The sequence below is a fragment of the Sander vitreus genome, chromosome 17 (genome assembly GCF_031162955.1).
Source record: "Sander vitreus isolate 19-12246 chromosome 17, sanVit1, whole genome shotgun sequence".
Classification (NCBI taxonomy): domain Eukaryota; kingdom Metazoa; phylum Chordata; class Actinopteri; order Perciformes; family Percidae; genus Sander; species Sander vitreus.
In genome coordinates this window covers 25,142,687-25,161,783 of record NC_135871.1, presented here as the reverse complement: position 1 = coordinate 25,161,783, position 19,097 = coordinate 25,142,687, and the positions used below count along the sequence as shown (strand labels likewise).

General features: G+C 39.1%; 1 protein-coding gene across 4 annotated transcripts in view; it reads right to left on the bottom strand.

Moving 5' to 3' along the window:
* abch1 (ATP-binding cassette, sub-family H, member 1) overlaps positions 1 to 19,097 on the bottom strand; it is a 30,150-nt gene that overhangs the window by 5,414 nt on the left and 5,639 nt on the right. For all 4 annotated transcript variants that reach the window (XR_013503296.1, XM_078272431.1, XM_078272432.1 and 1 more), the window contains exons 4-17: positions 17,811 to 17,965; positions 15,146 to 15,253; positions 14,437 to 14,530; positions 11,091 to 11,165; positions 10,462 to 10,642; positions 10,139 to 10,235; positions 9,861 to 10,029; positions 9,143 to 9,243; positions 6,502 to 6,572; positions 5,429 to 5,478; positions 4,945 to 5,001; positions 4,735 to 4,805; positions 4,035 to 4,123; positions 2,304 to 2,407 (exon numbers count right to left, since the gene is read on the bottom strand). Coding sequence is in view for 3 of the 4 variants with exons in the window: in XM_078272431.1 (XP_078128557.1) it covers positions 2,304 to 2,407; positions 4,035 to 4,123; positions 4,735 to 4,805; positions 4,945 to 5,001; positions 5,429 to 5,478; positions 6,502 to 6,572; positions 9,143 to 9,243; positions 9,861 to 10,029; positions 10,139 to 10,235; positions 10,462 to 10,642; positions 11,091 to 11,165; positions 14,437 to 14,530; positions 15,146 to 15,253; positions 17,811 to 17,965 (1,422 nt within the window). In the remaining variant the exon portion in view is untranslated. The remainder of the gene's footprint in view (positions 1 to 2,303; positions 2,408 to 4,034; positions 4,124 to 4,734; positions 4,806 to 4,944; positions 5,002 to 5,428; positions 5,479 to 6,501; positions 6,573 to 9,142; positions 9,244 to 9,860; positions 10,030 to 10,138; positions 10,236 to 10,461; positions 10,643 to 11,090; positions 11,166 to 14,436; positions 14,531 to 15,145; positions 15,254 to 17,810; positions 17,966 to 19,097) is intronic.

Below are 19,097 nucleotides of genomic sequence, written 5' to 3'. Positions count from 1 at the left end.
GTTGACTTTAATACATTCATCCTTTAAGTACTTTTTCGTGTAAATTTTCTGATGAATAAAGTCTAATAAATCGCCTCAAGTGATGTCACTTGAGTCAGTGTTGGATGTGGCTGAAGAGTACAAAGCTACATAGCTACTATCAGAACTGTGGTTGAGTTGCATTGTGGGTAATGTAGGTGCCAACAAGAAAGAAAAATGCATTTAATATGAAGATATGTTTTTGTAAGGCGGTAATGGAAGAATGCGAAATTGATCAAGCGATGCGTTCCTGTTCCTGTCTTGTGTTGTGTCTTGGAAGTAGAACAGTAAGAGTTGGAGGAGGGTTATTGCTTCGGAAAGTAAGATTTATTGGCTAGATTATTCCTTCAGTTCTGAAAAGTCAGGGCTCTCACTCTTCTTAGGAACATGAGAAAAGATGAGAAGATAAGATCAAGAAAAATAGAGAAAGGAATAGAGGGAACAAGGGAGAGACCAGAGACAGAAACACTGATGTTCTGCACTGATCTTCAGCCAAAAATACAAGAAACGAAATAAAATGTCACTGCTGATTGAGTCTGGTTGTAAATCACACAGATAGAAAGGAGTGTAGACAGAGCAGAGGTGTGTGTGTGTGTGTGTGTGTGTGTGTGTGTGTGTGTGTGTGTGTGTGTGTGTGTGCGCGCGTGTGTGTGTGCGTGTGTGCGTGTGTGTGTGTGTGTGTGTTGGTGCACATTTCCACTATCCGTCTCCCCTGACAACGTGCAAAAATAGACCCACACGATAGTCCACATGACTGCTCGGTTGCCACAGCAATCAAGGGCTGTTGTCGTGGCGATCCCACAGTGATCCCTGGATACGGCCAACGCAGGAAGTGATTTATGGTGGTGGTCTATTTGGACTTCAGCACCTTAATTAACACACGCATGGATGCTCACACACACACACACACACACACACACACACACGCACGCACACACACACACACACGCACACACACATTGACAGACAAAGCCGAGAGCACACATAAAAGCATGCGTCTGTATTGACTCAACATACAAACATATGATATCTATCCTCTCTTGTCTGAGTGCCTTCTTCCTGTATTGATTCCCTACACTTGTGTATTGGCAATCAATGATGAACAGCCCCCTCGCTGACCTTCAGAGACTCCCACGAGAACATTCACACCACATTTCCCCTCCTGTACACCGTCACGTGAACATTTCACAGAAGAGATTTGAATGATACGACATATTTGTGATGATGAAGTAAAAATGCAAATGAACAGGCCTGCTAGATTTGTGCCACATTAACCTTCAACATGTCAAACCTTCCACGAACCAAATCATATTAGGAATCGAGTGACCTTATTCAGAGGCTTTTAATTGGCCTCCCAGTCTCAGAAAACTGGCTTAAACAGCAGCTTTGGTCGTTAAATGGTACAGGAAATATTATCACTGTCACTTTAACATTAACTGGCAGTGTCGTGGTCTCGGGAGTGAAACAGGATTGAACCTATGATCTGTTTTTCCAAACAGGTATTGGCATTACAATGAAGAGCAAACCACAGAGAAGAGAAGCCCTTGTGTTTTCCTCGGGTCAAATTTGACCCGTTTTGAAAGCTTTTTTATATCAGAAATATGGGTTTCTTACAACCAAATTGCCCCAAAATAACTTGGATGCATGCATGTATGTTGGTTGGAACCCATACAACATTCCTTGCAGGTAAAATGAATACTAAAAAATGTTTAAGAGGTTTTAAAACAGTATCCTAATTAAACTTTGACATAAACCAGTCTGTGATTCACTCAACATCCTCTGATCTTAACTATTAGTCAAAATAATTCATAATTTTTGCTTTTTTAAACTAAAAAATTAGGTATGATGTCATTTAAATTAAGTTCATTGACCATGAATTAAAAATAATAATAAAAAACATTGAAGAAAGTGCCAAAAACATTTTTAAAAATCGTCAAAAGCAGTAAAAAAAAAAAGGTTCTCGGTCAACGGGAAGACAACATGTGTGTACCCGTGTGTCTGTGAAAAGAACTGGTTATACACTATAAAAAAAATATACAACAGTCAGCTTTGTTTATATAACCAAACAATTCCATGATTTATTTATGTATTTATATTGTTCATTTAATTGTTTTATTACTTATTCCATATTTTCCTGCTGTTACTTTCTTCCCTGCAGATCTTATTTTTGCTGCTGCACAGACCTATTTCCCAATCAGTGAAGTTTCATCTTGTCTGAAGAGTGTGTTTGTGTTTGTCAGTGTAGCTGTGTGTTTAATTGCCGGAGTCAGGTGGGGAGTACGAACCTTGAAGACGAGCAGTATGAAGAGGAGCAGCAGGAGGATCTGAACGCTGATGACAAACAGCTGAGAGAAGAGGTGAGCCAGCATCGTCTCCAGAGAGCTCACACCTGGTGGAGAGACAAAATAATAACGCATTATTATTCAATCATAAGCTCTGTCATAATAATAATCTCAACATATCAGAAGTAAATCATCACTGACCCAGGTTCAACAATAACAATTCTAATGATTATAAAAATACAATTTACAGCTTCCTGTTAAGTTTTTAATCCAATAATTCATAATAAGTAATCAAAAACCAATACAGATACAGATACAGCAATTCATTTTCTACAGTCCACCAAAACATATACACACATTCATACTGCCAGCCATCAATGACAGATAAAGACGATAAATTATGATAAAGAGAGACGAGATAAAAATGATAAATAGTGCTTAGTGTATTGGACATAAGAAATTGCAATCATTTTAAATACATAACCAATATGAGGTTTGTGAAAAAACATGTTGGGTCAAAAAAACTCCCTTATGTTTGCTGGTAAACCCTAGTCAAATTCTGCTCTGATGATGTTACTCCCTCTACTGGTCACATCTCAAATTACACTAAAATGATGCATTTATTGGATCCACGTCATTATTAAATGTCTATCTATCTATGGCTATCCATTATCACCTAAAGTCGAAGGATTTAAATTAATTTGCATTATCTGCCCAAAAAAGGTCCCTAAAAACCTCCCAAGGCAACCAGAATGATGTTAGAAAATATGCATGTTAAGAGGATGTCTGTCATTTCTTCAATACAGCTGTCCAAGTTCAAATGTACAGTATGTTTCCTGCAGCTGCAGAAGAAATGGCTTCCCTTCTATAAAGCTAAAATGTGCATTTGAACAGGAATAAGTGACATACATTTTTAGGTCTGCTTGTGAAGCAGCAATGAGAACTACAATCTTGTTATTTGGAGGCCTTTTAAAGACAAAAAAAGATCACGGCTTGCATTCACTCTTCACTACTGTATCATGTTTGGTCAGAAGGGAAGTAACCAATTCAGAAATTAACAACTCCATACCACATACTAATTGTACACAGTATGCACTGTATAATAATTCTCATAGGATAATGGTTTTGCAGTTGCAATACAAAATATATGTATTCTACCTGTTTTGTACTAACAAGAAATGATACAATACATGCACCAATACCCAATCACTGCTGCCAGTGACACTTGACAAAAACAAAGCTGAACGTTTTTCTAAGAGCTTCCTGGAGCTGTCTTACCAATATCCACGATAATTTGGATTTTTTTTTAAGCTGAGTAGCTCCAACATTTCACATTGCAGGAAAATAGTTGTTTTTTTTATATGCATAGTGGCTTTCTTTTTTTTAAGATTATTTTTTTGGGGTTTTCCACCTTTAATTGACAGGGCAGCTAGGTGAGAGAGAGGGGGAAGACATGCAGGAAATGGTCACAGGTCGGATTCGAACCCTGGACCTCTACATTGAGGCATAAACCTCTAAGTATATGTTACCTGCTCTACCTACTGAGCCAACCCGACCACACATACTGGATTTCTTGACTACAATAATTACTTTGCTCGCTCTTCACACAATGTGAACCCACTACAACCCCGAAACCTGCAAAGAATTAGGATGTACAGTGGTAGTAATGGACAAGGGTCACAGCTTTTCTGTTTGTGTTGCACTGAAGGAGCAGTGTGAACTTCAACCTCTCACCTGCGACCCAGCACCTGTCCAAAAGCCCCTCCTTCCTCTCTAGGACAAAGGAGAGAGCTGTCAGACCCACTGCCAGGTAGAAGGTGATACTGGAGGGCCAGAGAGGAAGAGGAAGAGGAAGAGGAAGAGAAATAAACTAGTTATTCCCTCAGGGTAACTGAGCAAAGAGATCATCACATTTTTCCTCCTACAACATTACATATAACATTATCTACCATTAGCAACATGTGTTTTAATACAGTCTTAATCAAACCGTACATGAAGTAACAAAAGGAGAGTGAACAGTCGATACAAAGTTACTACATCAACCACCTCACATCACACTAGTCTCACTTTGCCAGACCATCCACATGCTGCGGAGCAGAGGAGGGCCTGGCTAGTCCACACAGCATTGCAGGATGGGAGAAAAACGTGCTCTGGTTTTTTGGCATTTCTTTAAACCAATCACAATCGTCTTAGACGGAGCTGAGCGCCAGACGGAGCCGCTGCAAAATAGTTGTGCGAGAGAAAACTCAGATTTGACAGATAGTCTAGCTAGCTGTCTGGATTTACCCTGCAGAGATCTGAGGATCCACCGGAGTTTAAAATTCCAACAAAAAAGAGAGCGGAAGGAAATGGAAATCGGCGAAAATACATTTCCTGCGGCACCAGAGCAATCCCGGAAGTGGAACGTCAAAGATGCAGACTACTTCACACTGACCTGAGCACAGCTCCAGGTGTCACAAACGTAGTGAAGTCCGTGTCTTGGCTGCCATAGATTGGCTCTTCAAACTGCAAGACGACAGAGACAAAGGCTTTATCAGACAGTATGTAGCAGAAACAAACAACTAACACACACAATCCCAGCTTCAAATGCAGCATTCATGAGACTTTTTTGCTGTATTGCATTTAATAAAAAAAATTATTTTACCTTTATTGGCAGCGCGACCAGGTATGCCATGCTGCCCAACTTATTCTCCACAAAGGCCTGCGAAGAGAGGACAGAATGACAATCTTAACAAGGTAAACAATACTAGTAAAACAAATTCATTAATAATAATCCACTTTATATATACATCACTTTTAAAAACAAATGAAGTGCTTTACTTGTTGAACCAGGATTAAAGTTTTGTTTGGTGTTTTGTAATACATTACAGTAGGAACCAGTTAACAAACATAATGCTGCTGTAGTGCCCTAAAGCAAGGGCAATCAGCCAAGTGCGATGTATTAAGTGCGAGTGTTTGCTGTACATAACATAGCTTGTACTGAACGTTTACACAGGAATGTCTTGTATGTTGTCAGACGTCTTGTATTTTCTGAATGTGCTGAATGATTTCTGATTGTATCTCTCACATTTGCACGCGGCTCCAGTTGACAAAACAAACATAAGAAGAAACACGTTACGTATTTATACCTGAAAGGCCTCATGTAGTTTCTTCTGGAGCATTAAGCCAATTTGTCGATCTAGACAAAAACATTAACAGCAAATATTAACAACTTTTGCTTCTCAGAGTCACAGTAGGTGATATCTGTGTGTAATGTGTAACGCTATTTCCACTGGGATTCTGTTTTGGATATAGTATATGCACAGTACATGTTAATAAAATATAAAGCAGATGTGAAGGAGTTAATTCCAAAACAATACGTTTGATATTTCCACAGTATGCCAATAGTACAATATCATTTTTGGCAAGAAATTTCACATAACATATGCTAGAATATCACTTTCTTTAAATTGCACCCATTTGTTAATTGCCATGCATTGTAATGGCAATTATTCAATGCAACTGCACAGTCCATATATCCTGAACTTTTGAACATCCCTCAACATTTTTTGCACTTCCTGCACTAATCCATACAGCCTCTTTTTTCTCAATGTTAAACAGTTTTATGTACACATTTGTTTTTGTATTTATTGTTTGTTCATTCCATATTAAAGTTTAATATGTGTATGCGTGCAACAACCAAGGCAAATTCCTTGTAAGTGTTACTTACTTGGCAATAAATCCTTTCTGATTCTGATTCTGAAATTGACCCATTTCAGCAAAAACACTAGTCACCAGACCAAGCTCAATGTTTTAAGATTGAACATTAGTCTGGGGAGTCTGCTCTGTATTTTTTTACTGCACAAGAGGCGTGAACGTCAACGGGCATACTTCAAATGACTCTGTACGCAATTGGATAGTCCTTCAACCAATCAGACCAACGATCCGGGCGCCGTAGCAGCGACAGCGGCATCAACGGGTTTCTGCGCTTCGGTGGCTGAATGTAAACAAGAAGCTGCTTGGTCGCTTCTCTATCGTCATCGTGTTAAACCCGCCAATAGCGTGCCAGGTGGATAAGCCAGTTTGTGATTGGTCCCCGCAAAATTGTAACGGAAGCAGTATAGATAAACCAGCCTGAGCAGCAGGGCGAAATCAAATCGCCGGCAGATCGGGCTGGGTTTCCCCAGTCTACAAAAACACTACAAACTATGAGAAATCTTACTTGTCAGGTCCAGCCAGACGTGCACTGATCCTCCATCAACCACCTCTTTGGAAACCTGCCGCTGAAGCATCCTGTAAAATCAGGGACGTCATTATCATAATCTCAAATGTATTTTTATTCTATTTTTACATTCAGCAACAATCAATAAAACTAGAACGTTGCATACAAGCAAAAATAAGACGGATAAGATGCAGAAGATGCAGATTTTCGGAATAGTATCTTGAAGTCATCTACACAACACAAGCTTTTTACAGACAAATTACAAGATAGATATACAGAGATGTAGCAGGGGAGATGTAAGTGTAAGTAACACTTTTTTAAATAGGGCTGTATTTTGGCACCAGTCATCCTATATGACAGTTTTACTCAAAAAATGTGAACATTGTTGTCTGAAAAAATGAATCTTTCTGCAGGCAACACAGGAGACAGTTGTTGAATATTCAGGTTTCCACAGTACGTCACAAATACACCTCAAAGGGCGAGGATCAGAAATAACAGGTAAGGCATGTAGAGTGACTAACAAGAACTCCTTTTTTATTTTAAATTCATTCCTGACAGCATGACCTCCGGGCTACTTAGCAGCCAAGCCAATAAGTTTACAAGGCTATGTAAATACAGGCAGATATCACTAATCTAAATACACCTGGGAAGGTTAGCTCGGCTCATTATTTCTCTTAGACAAATACAGAAATGCTCATTGCCTTGTTTAGACTCTGAGGATATACAGTATAATGGATATAACGGATGCAATTTAGAAAATGTAACTTTGTTTAGGAGATGAAGTGGACTCCAGCCAGGCTTTGAGTTTCTTTCAGCTTCAGTGGACACGGGTTTTAATTGTTTCATGCCTTGCCCCCCTAATTTGTAACAAACCCTTAAACATATCTGCAATAACCATAATACAAATGTGTTGTTCCAGTGTTTGTGTTTGAAGGAAGTCTTCAAGCAGACAGATGTACTTGCAGGCAAATGGTATTTAAATGAAAATGTTTCCACCTCTAGAACAGCTCTAAATGGCATGAACTAATGATTTATATATCGATTCATCTACTGGTTAGTTTCTCGATTCATCAATTAATCTAAAAAAACTTTTTTTCCCTAAGTATTTTTTCCCTTAACAATTAATACTAGTTACATGTCCATCAATGTTTTTAAAAAAAAGGTAGGTTTGCATTAACTCCTTACCCATCATGCCTGGTCCACATAATGAATAGATGCGAACGTGAATAGAACGTTTAACCTTATAAAATCCCATCTGGTCTATATGGATATAACGCTGAACAGAAACAAAGGTTATTGTCACATGAGCAGGAGACACCTTTGTTTACCTCAGGTTGGTCTGTCATATGAACGGCACATGATTCAGTAAGAAGGAATGTTTGATTGGTTGTTGCTAAGCTGTGACATGCCCAGTTATCTGAGTGACAGGAAGGACCACATTGTCAAACACACAAACACACGCGATTCACACCACAACTTGTTTCTTTTCAACTCATTTGACTCATCCTCACATGATGCTGAGGTGTGTGTGTGTGTGTGTGTGTGTGTGTGTGTGAGAGAGTGAGAGAGAGAGAGAGAGAGAGAGAGAGAGAGAGAGAGAGAGAGAGAGATTCTAAAGTTTTTTGATGCTTGTAGAAAAAATAAGGGTAATACTTTATCTTAACCTCCTTAATGTAGTCCTTATATCAGTAAAACACTAGCTTAGCCTGTTAGAATGCTAACATTTGCTAATTAGTACTAAATCAAAGTATTGGACAAACTAACAGTTTGACCTGATGATGGCGCTATATGAAAAGTCATGGGATCTCCAAAATTCTTACAGTTCATCCTGAGAGGGAACATGAATGTCTGAACCAAATGTCATAGCAATTCATTCAATGGTTGTTGAGAAATTTCACTCAACACCATAAATTTGAACCTCATGGTGGTGCTAGAGGAAAAGACAGGGGATCACCAAAGTCAGTAGGCTTTAGCCTCTGGGCACCATACATAAAGAGAGATATTTCAGTCTGGCCCAAAGTGGTGGACCGACCGACATTTCCATCTCTAGAGCTGCGACGCCAGCGTGGCTAAAAACAAGCATCTGCCAAAAATAATGCACTGTTGTTGTACAATGTCCCCTGTGTAATTCTTTTCACCTAAGAACTGTTATGTTATTGAATATCAGTTATCTGTTTTTACTTGTGCGATTTGGTTTGCTATACATATTACGCAATTGAGTAAAAAGTATAAAAAAGAGAAGGTTTTACCTCTGCATTTGTGAAAATGTGTATGCAGTAAGGTTAAAACTGAGTGTCCTTGTGTGTTTATGATGTTTCTCTGCACCTATAATGCTGTCTGTGCGTCACACTGGCATTTTGTTGCCGGTGCTCTGCTTGTTCTCGAGTATCAAAACTGAAAATTCCTTTGTCATGAGCAAACACAGCCTTCTGTACAGACATCTACAGTGTATCTATTGTTTATATTGTTTGTGGGATATGAATGAGGCAGACCACTTCTACATGACAAGTGTGGAGGAGAGAATTGGTGTGCAGATGAGCTTATAGTCTAAATATAGTGTATAGCAACCTGACATGACATGGCATTTATTGATTTATAACTAACCGATGACTGTGGTATAGAACATAAGTGCTACTGTCACCTTTTTGTCAGGTAGCTGGTGAAGTTCTTGCCAAAGCCGATGACACCCCAGTACTCTCCGTTATAGATCCCATCCAAAGCTTCCGTATGGGACAAGGGCACCTATAGATATATTAAGAAAAATGTATATATGTCATACACTGTTTCATTTTATATCAGGTGAATGCTGACTTATGATACTTGAAGATACTTCATACTATTGTGCTGCACAATTCTAAATATTCTTATATAAATATAATATATTAATGTTTGTTATTGAGCAGCTTCACAAGAGCTGTGTGTGTTTTATACAGTATATTGGATGTTTGTGGTTCAATGTCACACAGAGAAACTACCTTTTCCCTTTCACAGATTTCCTAGAAAATGAAAACCGTAATGTTCTGCTGTGAACAGAAGTGAAACCTAAAGTCAAATTAAATATAGGAACTGGGTGAGACATCTGTTATTTCCTTTGTAGACTGAACCATTTTAGATACCAGCAGTCCCTCTGAGCTCTGTGAGCCTCAAAACAAACACACTTCTGTGCAGTCTGTGCAGACTGCATGCACAAGTTAATTGTTATAATCAATCACCAACAGAAAATACATTTGAATTATTGACAGTTTTACAGTAACTGTATCTGCTACCAAAAACAAAAACAGAAACTACCCACTTCCTCTGGTTGACAATAAATATATGATAACAGATGGTTGTCACACCTGATGTGTATTAATACATACCTGGTGCACACTGGAGTTGTCCAGGAAGGAGAGCAGTAAATGGCTGTATGCGGAGGGGGCGGTGTCGTTGTTCACCACGGCAACCTGGATCCCCTTTGGGTCTCCTCCAATGCACAAACAGATCAGCGAGACTTGGATGACGGGCAGCAAGAACTGGAAACACAATGAGCTGCGAACACAGTGGAGAGGGTCAACCTCAACATGTCGCTGACAGATATTTGCACATCATCACTTCTGCTATTAATTACCCCATATTACTATTAATTACTGCAACATACCCTGGCATTCTCTTCATCCGCACCATAGTTTTGATCATCAGGGCAGCGATGTTCCTCCACTTGGGCAGAACGTGTCTGGCACGCACCTTCCAGTCCACTAAACACACGAAAACACACAAGTACATACTCTCAAAGGTCATTATTCACATACATTTTCAGACCAGTAATATATTTATCAGCCTGCAAAAATAGGCGGATTGTAAAACTGTGTGTCAACATCTGTATTTCTTCACATGATGATCGTATTTGCTGTTTTGGAACTTAATAAAGTATGTCTTAATAAACTGAGATAAGGATCTGTACTGCATGTTTCAAACTAGTACCGGAATATTTTGGAACTTCCTCTGCAGCTCCTGGTCCGACCGTGAGAATTGGCTGACTCTCATCCCGCCCACTCTCGAACGATTGGCTGTTCTCCAGCGCCCCACCCTGCGGACTGGACCCCCGTTTAGAGACTATCTGGTCTGACGTCTCACACAGCTGCAGGAAGGCGTGCTCCAGGGTCTGCAGCAGAAGGTAGTGTGGGTAACCAGGGACCAGTATAAATATTTTGTATTCACACCTGCGTGTACATCTGCAGTTTTTCGGTGCGGCCTCACCCAACTTCAAATCTAGACTTAAAACTCTGTTTAAAATTACCTCTCATTAAACTGTGGTTTCTCTGATTCCGGCCTGGTTTGTTTTCTTTTAGCTTTCTTTTTTTTTTTTTTTTTACTTATTATGTTGTTTTCTGTAATCGGTCTTTCATTCATCTTTATCAACATGTATCTAACTGTACTTCACATTTTTATTGTAATACTAAATATAAAGCACCCTGAATTGTTTGTGAGATGTGCTACAGGATATAAAATTGCCTTGCTTTGTGGTCCCATGAACAACCTGTCTGCCCTGACTACCAGCTCCCCTGGGTGTCCATACATCCCGTGAGAGTTTTAACGAGTAGCCTACTCACTGTTGCATTGTGCTGCTTCATGAGTGCGTCTGGAGGTCCTTCAGCGAGCAAACAGCCGTTCCTCATGAGACCGACCTGGAGAAATAACAGCAGAGCAGTGAGAATATTTGTCCAATACAAGTGTTATGACATGTGGTGGGGGGTTATTGAACAACAAAAGAGAGGTATAAATCTCAGATAACGTTTTATTTTATTTTATTTTTTAAAATAATCTTAAAGGAATAGTTTGACATTTGGGGATATAACACTTCTTTGCTTTCTTGCCAAGAGTTAGATGACAAGATCAATACCATTGTCATGTTTTCACATAGTGTCAAGTATGGAGCTCGAGCCTGTAGGCGATTAGCTTAGCTTAGCATAAAGAGAAACAGCTAGCTTGACTCTCAACAACTCACTCACATTTCTGTTTCCACGGGAAAGCTAATAAGCATATTTCCCAAAATTATGAACTATACCTTTGAACACAAAGAAAATGGTCAGCCTTATCTACAGTACAAACTAATCTACAGTGCAAACTAATCTACAGTACAAACTTGCACCTTTTAAGCAATCGGTTTTATGGACTTCATAAACGACGAGCCAAGCTTTAGTTTGATCAGCAGTGAATGTGACATGGGTGTTAAATGAAGTGTAAAAGTGTGGAGCTTTAGGCTTTACTGTATGCAGAGAGTCCATGTCCTTTGTACTGTGTGAGGCCCTGTTGTTATTATGTGTGATCATTCACCATAAAACTACTGAGATCTGACAAATCTCCTGCCCTAATGAAAGCGGAAAATGGCGGCTCTCTAGTGACTGTATTCTTAAATGTGTGTCTGCATTACTTCCAGTTCTCTCTCTCTCTCTCTGTTTCTTGACATTGTCTGTATTTGAATGTTTGCTGGGTGGGGTTCAGACTATGCAAAGTTTTGAGCACAGATTTCCATCACTGGCTGCAAAGGTCTAATGTTCAGACCACTCATTTAATCTACCAGACCATGATCTGATGATAAAAACTATGTAGTCAATAAACTTCTTTAAGAAAATTAATTTTCTAGCAATTTGGTTTTATGTTTTTCTATGTATGATATGGCTTAACCATTACTTATCTGGGTAAATTAAACAAACCATAAGTATCAGTGTCACCGAAACATATTGTTTCTATTACACATAAATAATATCCCACTACAGCTGGACACTGTAGATGCTAGTAAACTTTTCTTAAACAGGAGTAAATTGTGCATATCAACAAATCAACATAAAATAAAATCAACATCAACATAAGATCAACAAAGTGTCCTACCCAAAAGAAGGGCACACATGACAGCACAGACATCACAAAATCCTAAGAATTAACTGTAATAATTAAAGTGGGAAGTGCAAAAAGTGCTGGTGTATTTATTGCACCCCTGCTCTGCTGTGCTAAGATTTAGGCCACGTCCACACGTACCAAAACGATCTACCCCCCCCCAAAAAAAAGAAACCAAACAGCCCTAGTAACCCTTATAGGCTCAATATCTTCTCCAGCAGGAACACAAGCATGTAGTCCGCCATTGTTGTTGTTATGAGACGTCGTCGCGGGATAAGAGGTCGAAGGCTAGAGCTCGAGGGGTGTGGCGATGACATCATCGACACGCAGGTATGCGGCTTTGCCGTCCAAACGAAGACGCAAGGGCGGCGTTTCCGATTTTTTTCACCCTGGGACCAGATTTCAAAAAAGCGCGTCTTCAGGCAACGCGTTTACAGGATTCGTTTGGACGATCGGCCAAAACGATGCAAAACGTGTGCGTTTACGCCAAAAAGCGTTTCCGATGGCCCCTTACTTTTGGAGTTCTGCAGCTTGATGGACGATGGGATAAACGATAACTTTAGTTTGTCTGTTTTACATCTCGGCACACGGAATCTTCTTCCTGATGGCAGAAGTTCATATTCAGGAAAGCCCATACAGACTCTGTATGGGGCTTGTACTCTCTCCTTCCTATTTTCCTCATAGCTGTCTTGTGTGTGCTGACCAGCCTGCTTTTTAGCTGCACTGTTAAGTTGCCAAACCATGCTGTGATTCCATATCTGATAATGCTCTCCAGAATCGCCCGGTAGAACATGAGCATGATCTGGCTGCCTACTCCATACAGTCTCAGTCGCCTAAGAAAGTATCATCTCTGCTGCAGTCTATTGCACAGGTGGTCAATGTGTGTTTTCCAGCAGAGACGATTGTCTATACGGACACCTAAGTATTTGTAAGACGTTACCTGGGTGATTTCCTGGTAACGTCTTACAAATACTTAGGTGTCCATAGAGACAATTGTCTCTGCTGGAAAACACACATTGATGTGATATGTGGATGGACTCAAAATAAATGACACTTTTTAAATTAACACTTTTCGACAATAATGGAGCTCCATGGCACAGAGGAATAAGATTGTGAGTAATAAGACAATACTTGTTAGTAGGATCAATTCAGGTTGGTTTTGTATTTTCATAGGATTTGTTGACAATAAGAAAAATATAGAGTATCACCTTGGGGCGTCAGTAGCTCAGAGGACTTGGCTTGTAGCTGGAGAGGTGCCAGTTCACCTCCTGGACACTGCCGAGGTGCCCTTGAGCAAGGCACAGAACCCCCAACTGCTCGGAGTGCTGATAATGTGGCAGCCCCTTCGCTCTGACACCTCTCCATTAATGCATGTCTATGGGTCCTGTGTGTGCATGTGTGTGTATTTCGGGCTTATGTGTGTAATGTTACAACAACAGAGTGTAAAAGAAAAATAATATTTGGTTAATGTTCATATTACTGTTTTAATGTGTTCCGTCCGAATATTTGAACTAATTATATTTTAATGCTTTGGCAACATTGTTATTGAAACGTTCATGCCAATAAAGTCCCTTTGAATTGAATTGTAAAAAAAAAATGAATTTCCCCATTCAGGGATTAATAAAGTGCTTCTTCTTGTTGATCTTCTTCATCTTCGTCTTCTTCAAACTGATTCATGAATTGAAAGGACAAATTATGTGAAATAAAGACACAAGAGAGCTTCTATGCAAACTCTATAGGACGTTTTCCCCCCATTTTCTCTCATTCATTGTGAGCTTTTGTCCCTCCTGTCAAAGCTAATAAAAAATAAACTTCCTCTAACATGTTGACACAGACTCTTTGTTTTTCTATGAAACATGGGGACCAGTGTGGACACTTTGTTCTATTGATTTGTTGCAGCAGTACTCCTGGTTTTTGTTTGAGAGTGTGTATTTACGCTTATTTTGTCCTTGTTATTTTAATGTAAATGCAGTTGGCCTCTCTCTCTCTCTCTCTCTCTCTCTCTCTCTCTCTCTCTCTCTCTCTCTCTCTCTGTGTCCATACATGTACAAGCTATCTCACCACATTGGCTTGCCTGGCCTCCTCTATGTAGTGTGTGGTGATGATGACCGAGACTTTCCCCGTCTTCACAATCTGCACCAGATGCTGCCAGATCCTAGAAAGGAGACCGAAGAAACCAAAGCAAATGACATGACACTCGACCTGCTTGCTAATCGAGTTTTTCTAAAATCTCTGGGAAAGCTCACAGCTTCGCCAGCAGCTGTTTCCCTGCCAACCGTCTGATCTGTTGAGGCTATGTGGTGTTATTATACAATGAGACTGGAGCAGCATACTGAGGGAGAGCAGTATGCTTTCAAAAGGTTTCTTGACCTATTTTCTAGAACAAATGCATATAAGAAACATGGACATTGTTGTTAGATGGATGCAGAAGTTGTTAGCTCACGTGGAAATGTAATTTAAGAGTATCATTCATTTTTTTGCAACAAATAAAACTTAAAAGAAATATAAATAGTGAGTACTGGATGTAAACAGGATCTTGAATTGTTTAAAAACCTTTAATAACAGTTATGCAAATGGTCATTCTGCCAGGATTAAGGGTTTAACGGTCAGAATAAAACAAGTTTACGTGCAGTGTGGAAGACTGTTAAGTGTAACAAGTATCTATCCATTTTAAATGGAGTGGTATTACTGACCCCGTTTGTTGTGCAAGCCATTTTGAACTTGCACCAAATACAGAAACAAAAATAATCTGTACATGTGTGTTACATACTTAGACCTAAGAACAGGGTCCACTCCGACTGTTGGTTCGTCCAGGATGAGCAGCTGTGGATTCTGAAGCAGAGCTGCACCGAGAGACACCCTGCGCCTCTGACCCCCACTGTAAAACACACACACACACACAGAAAACAAGTAGTGAGAAAACCAAAAAAGAGGTTGAAAATCCAGCTGTTCTACTTAGCTGCTCCCTCTGGAGGTCTGGAGAACTTCCGTTGTGTAATCTGGATGCTGCGTTTTTTTGTTGCATTTGTTTTCGGGGTTTGTGTGCTTTTCTTTTTGCATCTTTTCATATTTGCGGCACGTGTATTTGCAGTGCGTTTATGTATTTGGTTGTGTTGTGTGTATTCGCAGCGCGTTTGCTGAATGCTGCTCATGTGTTATCAAATTAATGAAGTTGTTTTCTTAATTTGCTTGTGTTTTGTCTATTTGCGTGTGTTTTCTTAAGTTGCAGGGTGTTTGCCCCTGTCGGCCACTGTAGGCTTGGTCCTACATTGTATTAAAGACAAAAGAAAGAATGATATGAAGCATGAGTACACAAGCCACATTGTGCATGTTCATTCATACCAGGAATGTCTTTCATATTTAGCAGAGTTTCAGTTTCGACAACCTGTATGTCCTGAAAGGCTGCAGCAGAAAAGCCTGTTGCAAGATCCTTAGCACAAAAGATCGTTAAAAACAAAAACACAAATCATGTGCGCAGTGAATCCTCTGACCGTAGAAAGTTTCGCTTTACTTACATGACAGGCTGTTACATCACAGATGACATAAATATTACATGAGCTGCTGCTAAAAGCTGGTTCGAGGGGCCACGTTGGGAACAGAAGGGTCTTTGAAACAAATCAGGGATGTAAATCTAGAGCTGTAACATGAAACTATTGTTCATCGAATAACTGCAGAATATAAAAGGGCCATAAAGTAATTTACCACTTTTTTTTATCTCTATGGTTGGAGAGATTGCAACAATATTTTCTCTCATATCTTCACATGAAGACTAAAGTCACATTTTCAAAAATAACTTTTAGGCAGAGATCCAACAGAAATATTTGGTCAAATGGCCAAACACTCTATTTTTAATTTGAATTGCTTGATCGTTTCCTTTTATGGCTTGAGAACCAGGCTTTTTTGGTCTTTGTACAGTATCTTCCTCTGCAGCAGAAAGTTGGCAGAAAACAAAGCTCTGCAGATATGATCATTTGTTAAGTGGGACAATAAATATGGTATTCAGAAGTGCTTTACTGATGCTTCATTATCTTACCATGTATGCCTGTGCTGACTGTCTACGATAAATAAAAAAAGAAGTTGAAAAAAAACGTCACTTTGGTTAAAGAGCTACAACAGAACAAGTTAATATATAACAAGTTTAACAACCTATCGAGACTTTGCTGCACAAAGACTTCTTCACAGCACATAATCTGCAAGGCATACAGCCATACTCTGGCAGCTTTACATGATGTTTCCTCAAATGAGGAAACATCATGGACATTTGCCTTGATGGCTACACAAAAACAGTGTTGCCTTTATGTTTGATTGGGCGGGTAAAAATTGTTTTAGGGGGCTTGTAAAAATGTGGGCTACTTTTTGTACCATTTCCTCATATGAACAGTTAGATAAACAGCAGTGAATAAGTCACTTACCTTCTCTTATTAAGGTCAAATGTTTACTGCTGTATTTGCGACCAAGCTCTGTGTGTGTTATTTGAAGAAAATCATCGCATCCAGCTACAGACTTTAAAATCCCAAGTACATAGTATTGCAGTGCGTGTTAATGCTGGACGGACATAAAAAAAAAAAAAAAAAACTAAATGGAGATTTAATTTGATGACGATTGGGCGAGTTTGAAACTCTGATTGAGCTACTTGGCGTCAGTCAAATCTAGCAACACTGATGATGATGAATAACGTAACAGTGATTGTATGGTGAGAACATTCAGCAAAGCGAATATTATAATAAATAGGATGCTGTCTCTTTATTTGGCGTTTTCTAGTTTCCCTTATCAGACAGTCATATTGTTTTATGGCCACTGGGTTTACTACCTGTGGAGGAGAGAGGGATTATGTTTGTCTGTAAGTTCACATTCATTTGGGTAATTCAGGTGCCAAAGTCCACAGGCATCTGTAGACTCACTTCATAAACTCATATATAAACTGGCTAGGGATAGACTGCTTTGGCTTCAGTTCGCCACACCTGAATTTAACATCTATAAATCATCTTTGTGTTTTGACTCAGCACAAAAAAAAGTCTAAAATGACTTACTGCAAAGAGCTGCACAAATAAAGACAAAACATGTTTTCAGTGTGCAGCTATTTTTTCAATAAAGCGACCTCATTGCATAATTTAAAGATAGAATTGTATCTGCATGCTATCACCAAGATAACCTGTGATTGCTGAATATCTAACTGTACTGATTGGCTATTGATTGACAGTGTTGTCCAAAATTCACCTCGAGCAAATTACAGCAAATCAAAGAACTTTAGATGAGTAGTTCCACAACAGCTTCTGGTGTAAATGCAGTGGCACGATGCACAATAAAACTGACCTACATTCAGTACTGCATACAATATTATGTTCCCAAAAAAAAAAAAAAAGAAAAAAACTCTCTGGAGAAGCTCTGTTCTAAGTCACTGCATATTAAAATCATTCTACTTCATGGGGTTTTACCTGAGATTTCGGACTAGACTGTCTCTCTGAGGTAGATCCAGGAAGTCTATGAGAAAATCCATGCGTGTCTTGGTTTCCTTCGACGTCAGGCCGTGGATTCGGCCAAAGAAGGTCAGGGTGTTGCCGATTGTAAACTCTCTGTACAACGCCAGCTCCTGTGCAACACAAAGACAAAGATTTAAAAGGTTGTGTGTCTGTAGATGCTTTATCATAGATGTCACAGATTAATCAGTGTGGAGAGGTATTGCTTGAAACTCATATTTGATAGTTTTTGCATTTTGTTTTAAGTTCCAATCTCCAAATGTACCGCCATCATGTACCTGATCTTACCCAACAAAGATACTTGTATGGATGGAAATGTAGTCACTGAATAACTGAAGGAATACGATGATAGAAGCATCAAATAAGTTTCAAACCCTCCCTCTCTTCATTGAAACATATGTGGCACCCACAAACATAATACATCACTGACTTGTGAAGGGAGTCACCTGAGTTTTGGTATCAATACAAAAACAATACTTTGGCAGATATCTTACTTTGATGAATAACAATTATGTGCTCAGAATAAAAAAATGTACTTAAGAAAAGAAGCCCAATTTATCAAATGTTAAACGCTGTCTAAACACAAGCAGCTGTACAAATCCTTTACCTAAATAAAATACTGAAATTGGTAATATTTTGATTAAAATCCCAAACGGTTTGATTACAGCTTTGCTAAAGAAGAGTACAAATCTGAGCAAGTATTCAGTTTAGATAAGATTAGCCTTTAAATTGTCTCCCTGAGGAGAAATTTGTCTTGGGCATTCAAGAGAACACAGGTGACGTAGCAGCTCACAGCCTATATATACACACACATATATCAGTACAAACAATGTACTGTTAAGATTCAGTAACACACAGAGATCCATATACACCAGAACACACACACCAAGATTTTGCACATTCCCAAAAATAAAAGCCATAATGTTTCACCCCCTGATACTCAACAAAAAGCATTCAAATCAACACCCAGCCCTAGTCTTGTGACATCTCTTTCATTATTCCTTAAAATGCAGATCTGTATTTTTACAAATGTTTATCAAGTGAAGCAGCACTTTGTGACTTTGTCTGTAAAAGGTTCTATATCAAATAAACGTATTATTATTATTATTATTATTATTATTATTATTATTATTATTATTAATATCATCTGCCGTTGCACTGCTGCATTCTGAGCACTTACACCAAGACCTTTGACTTTGCGTCTTGTAATAATCTTGAAGTATTAACGCCTTAGATAACAATGGT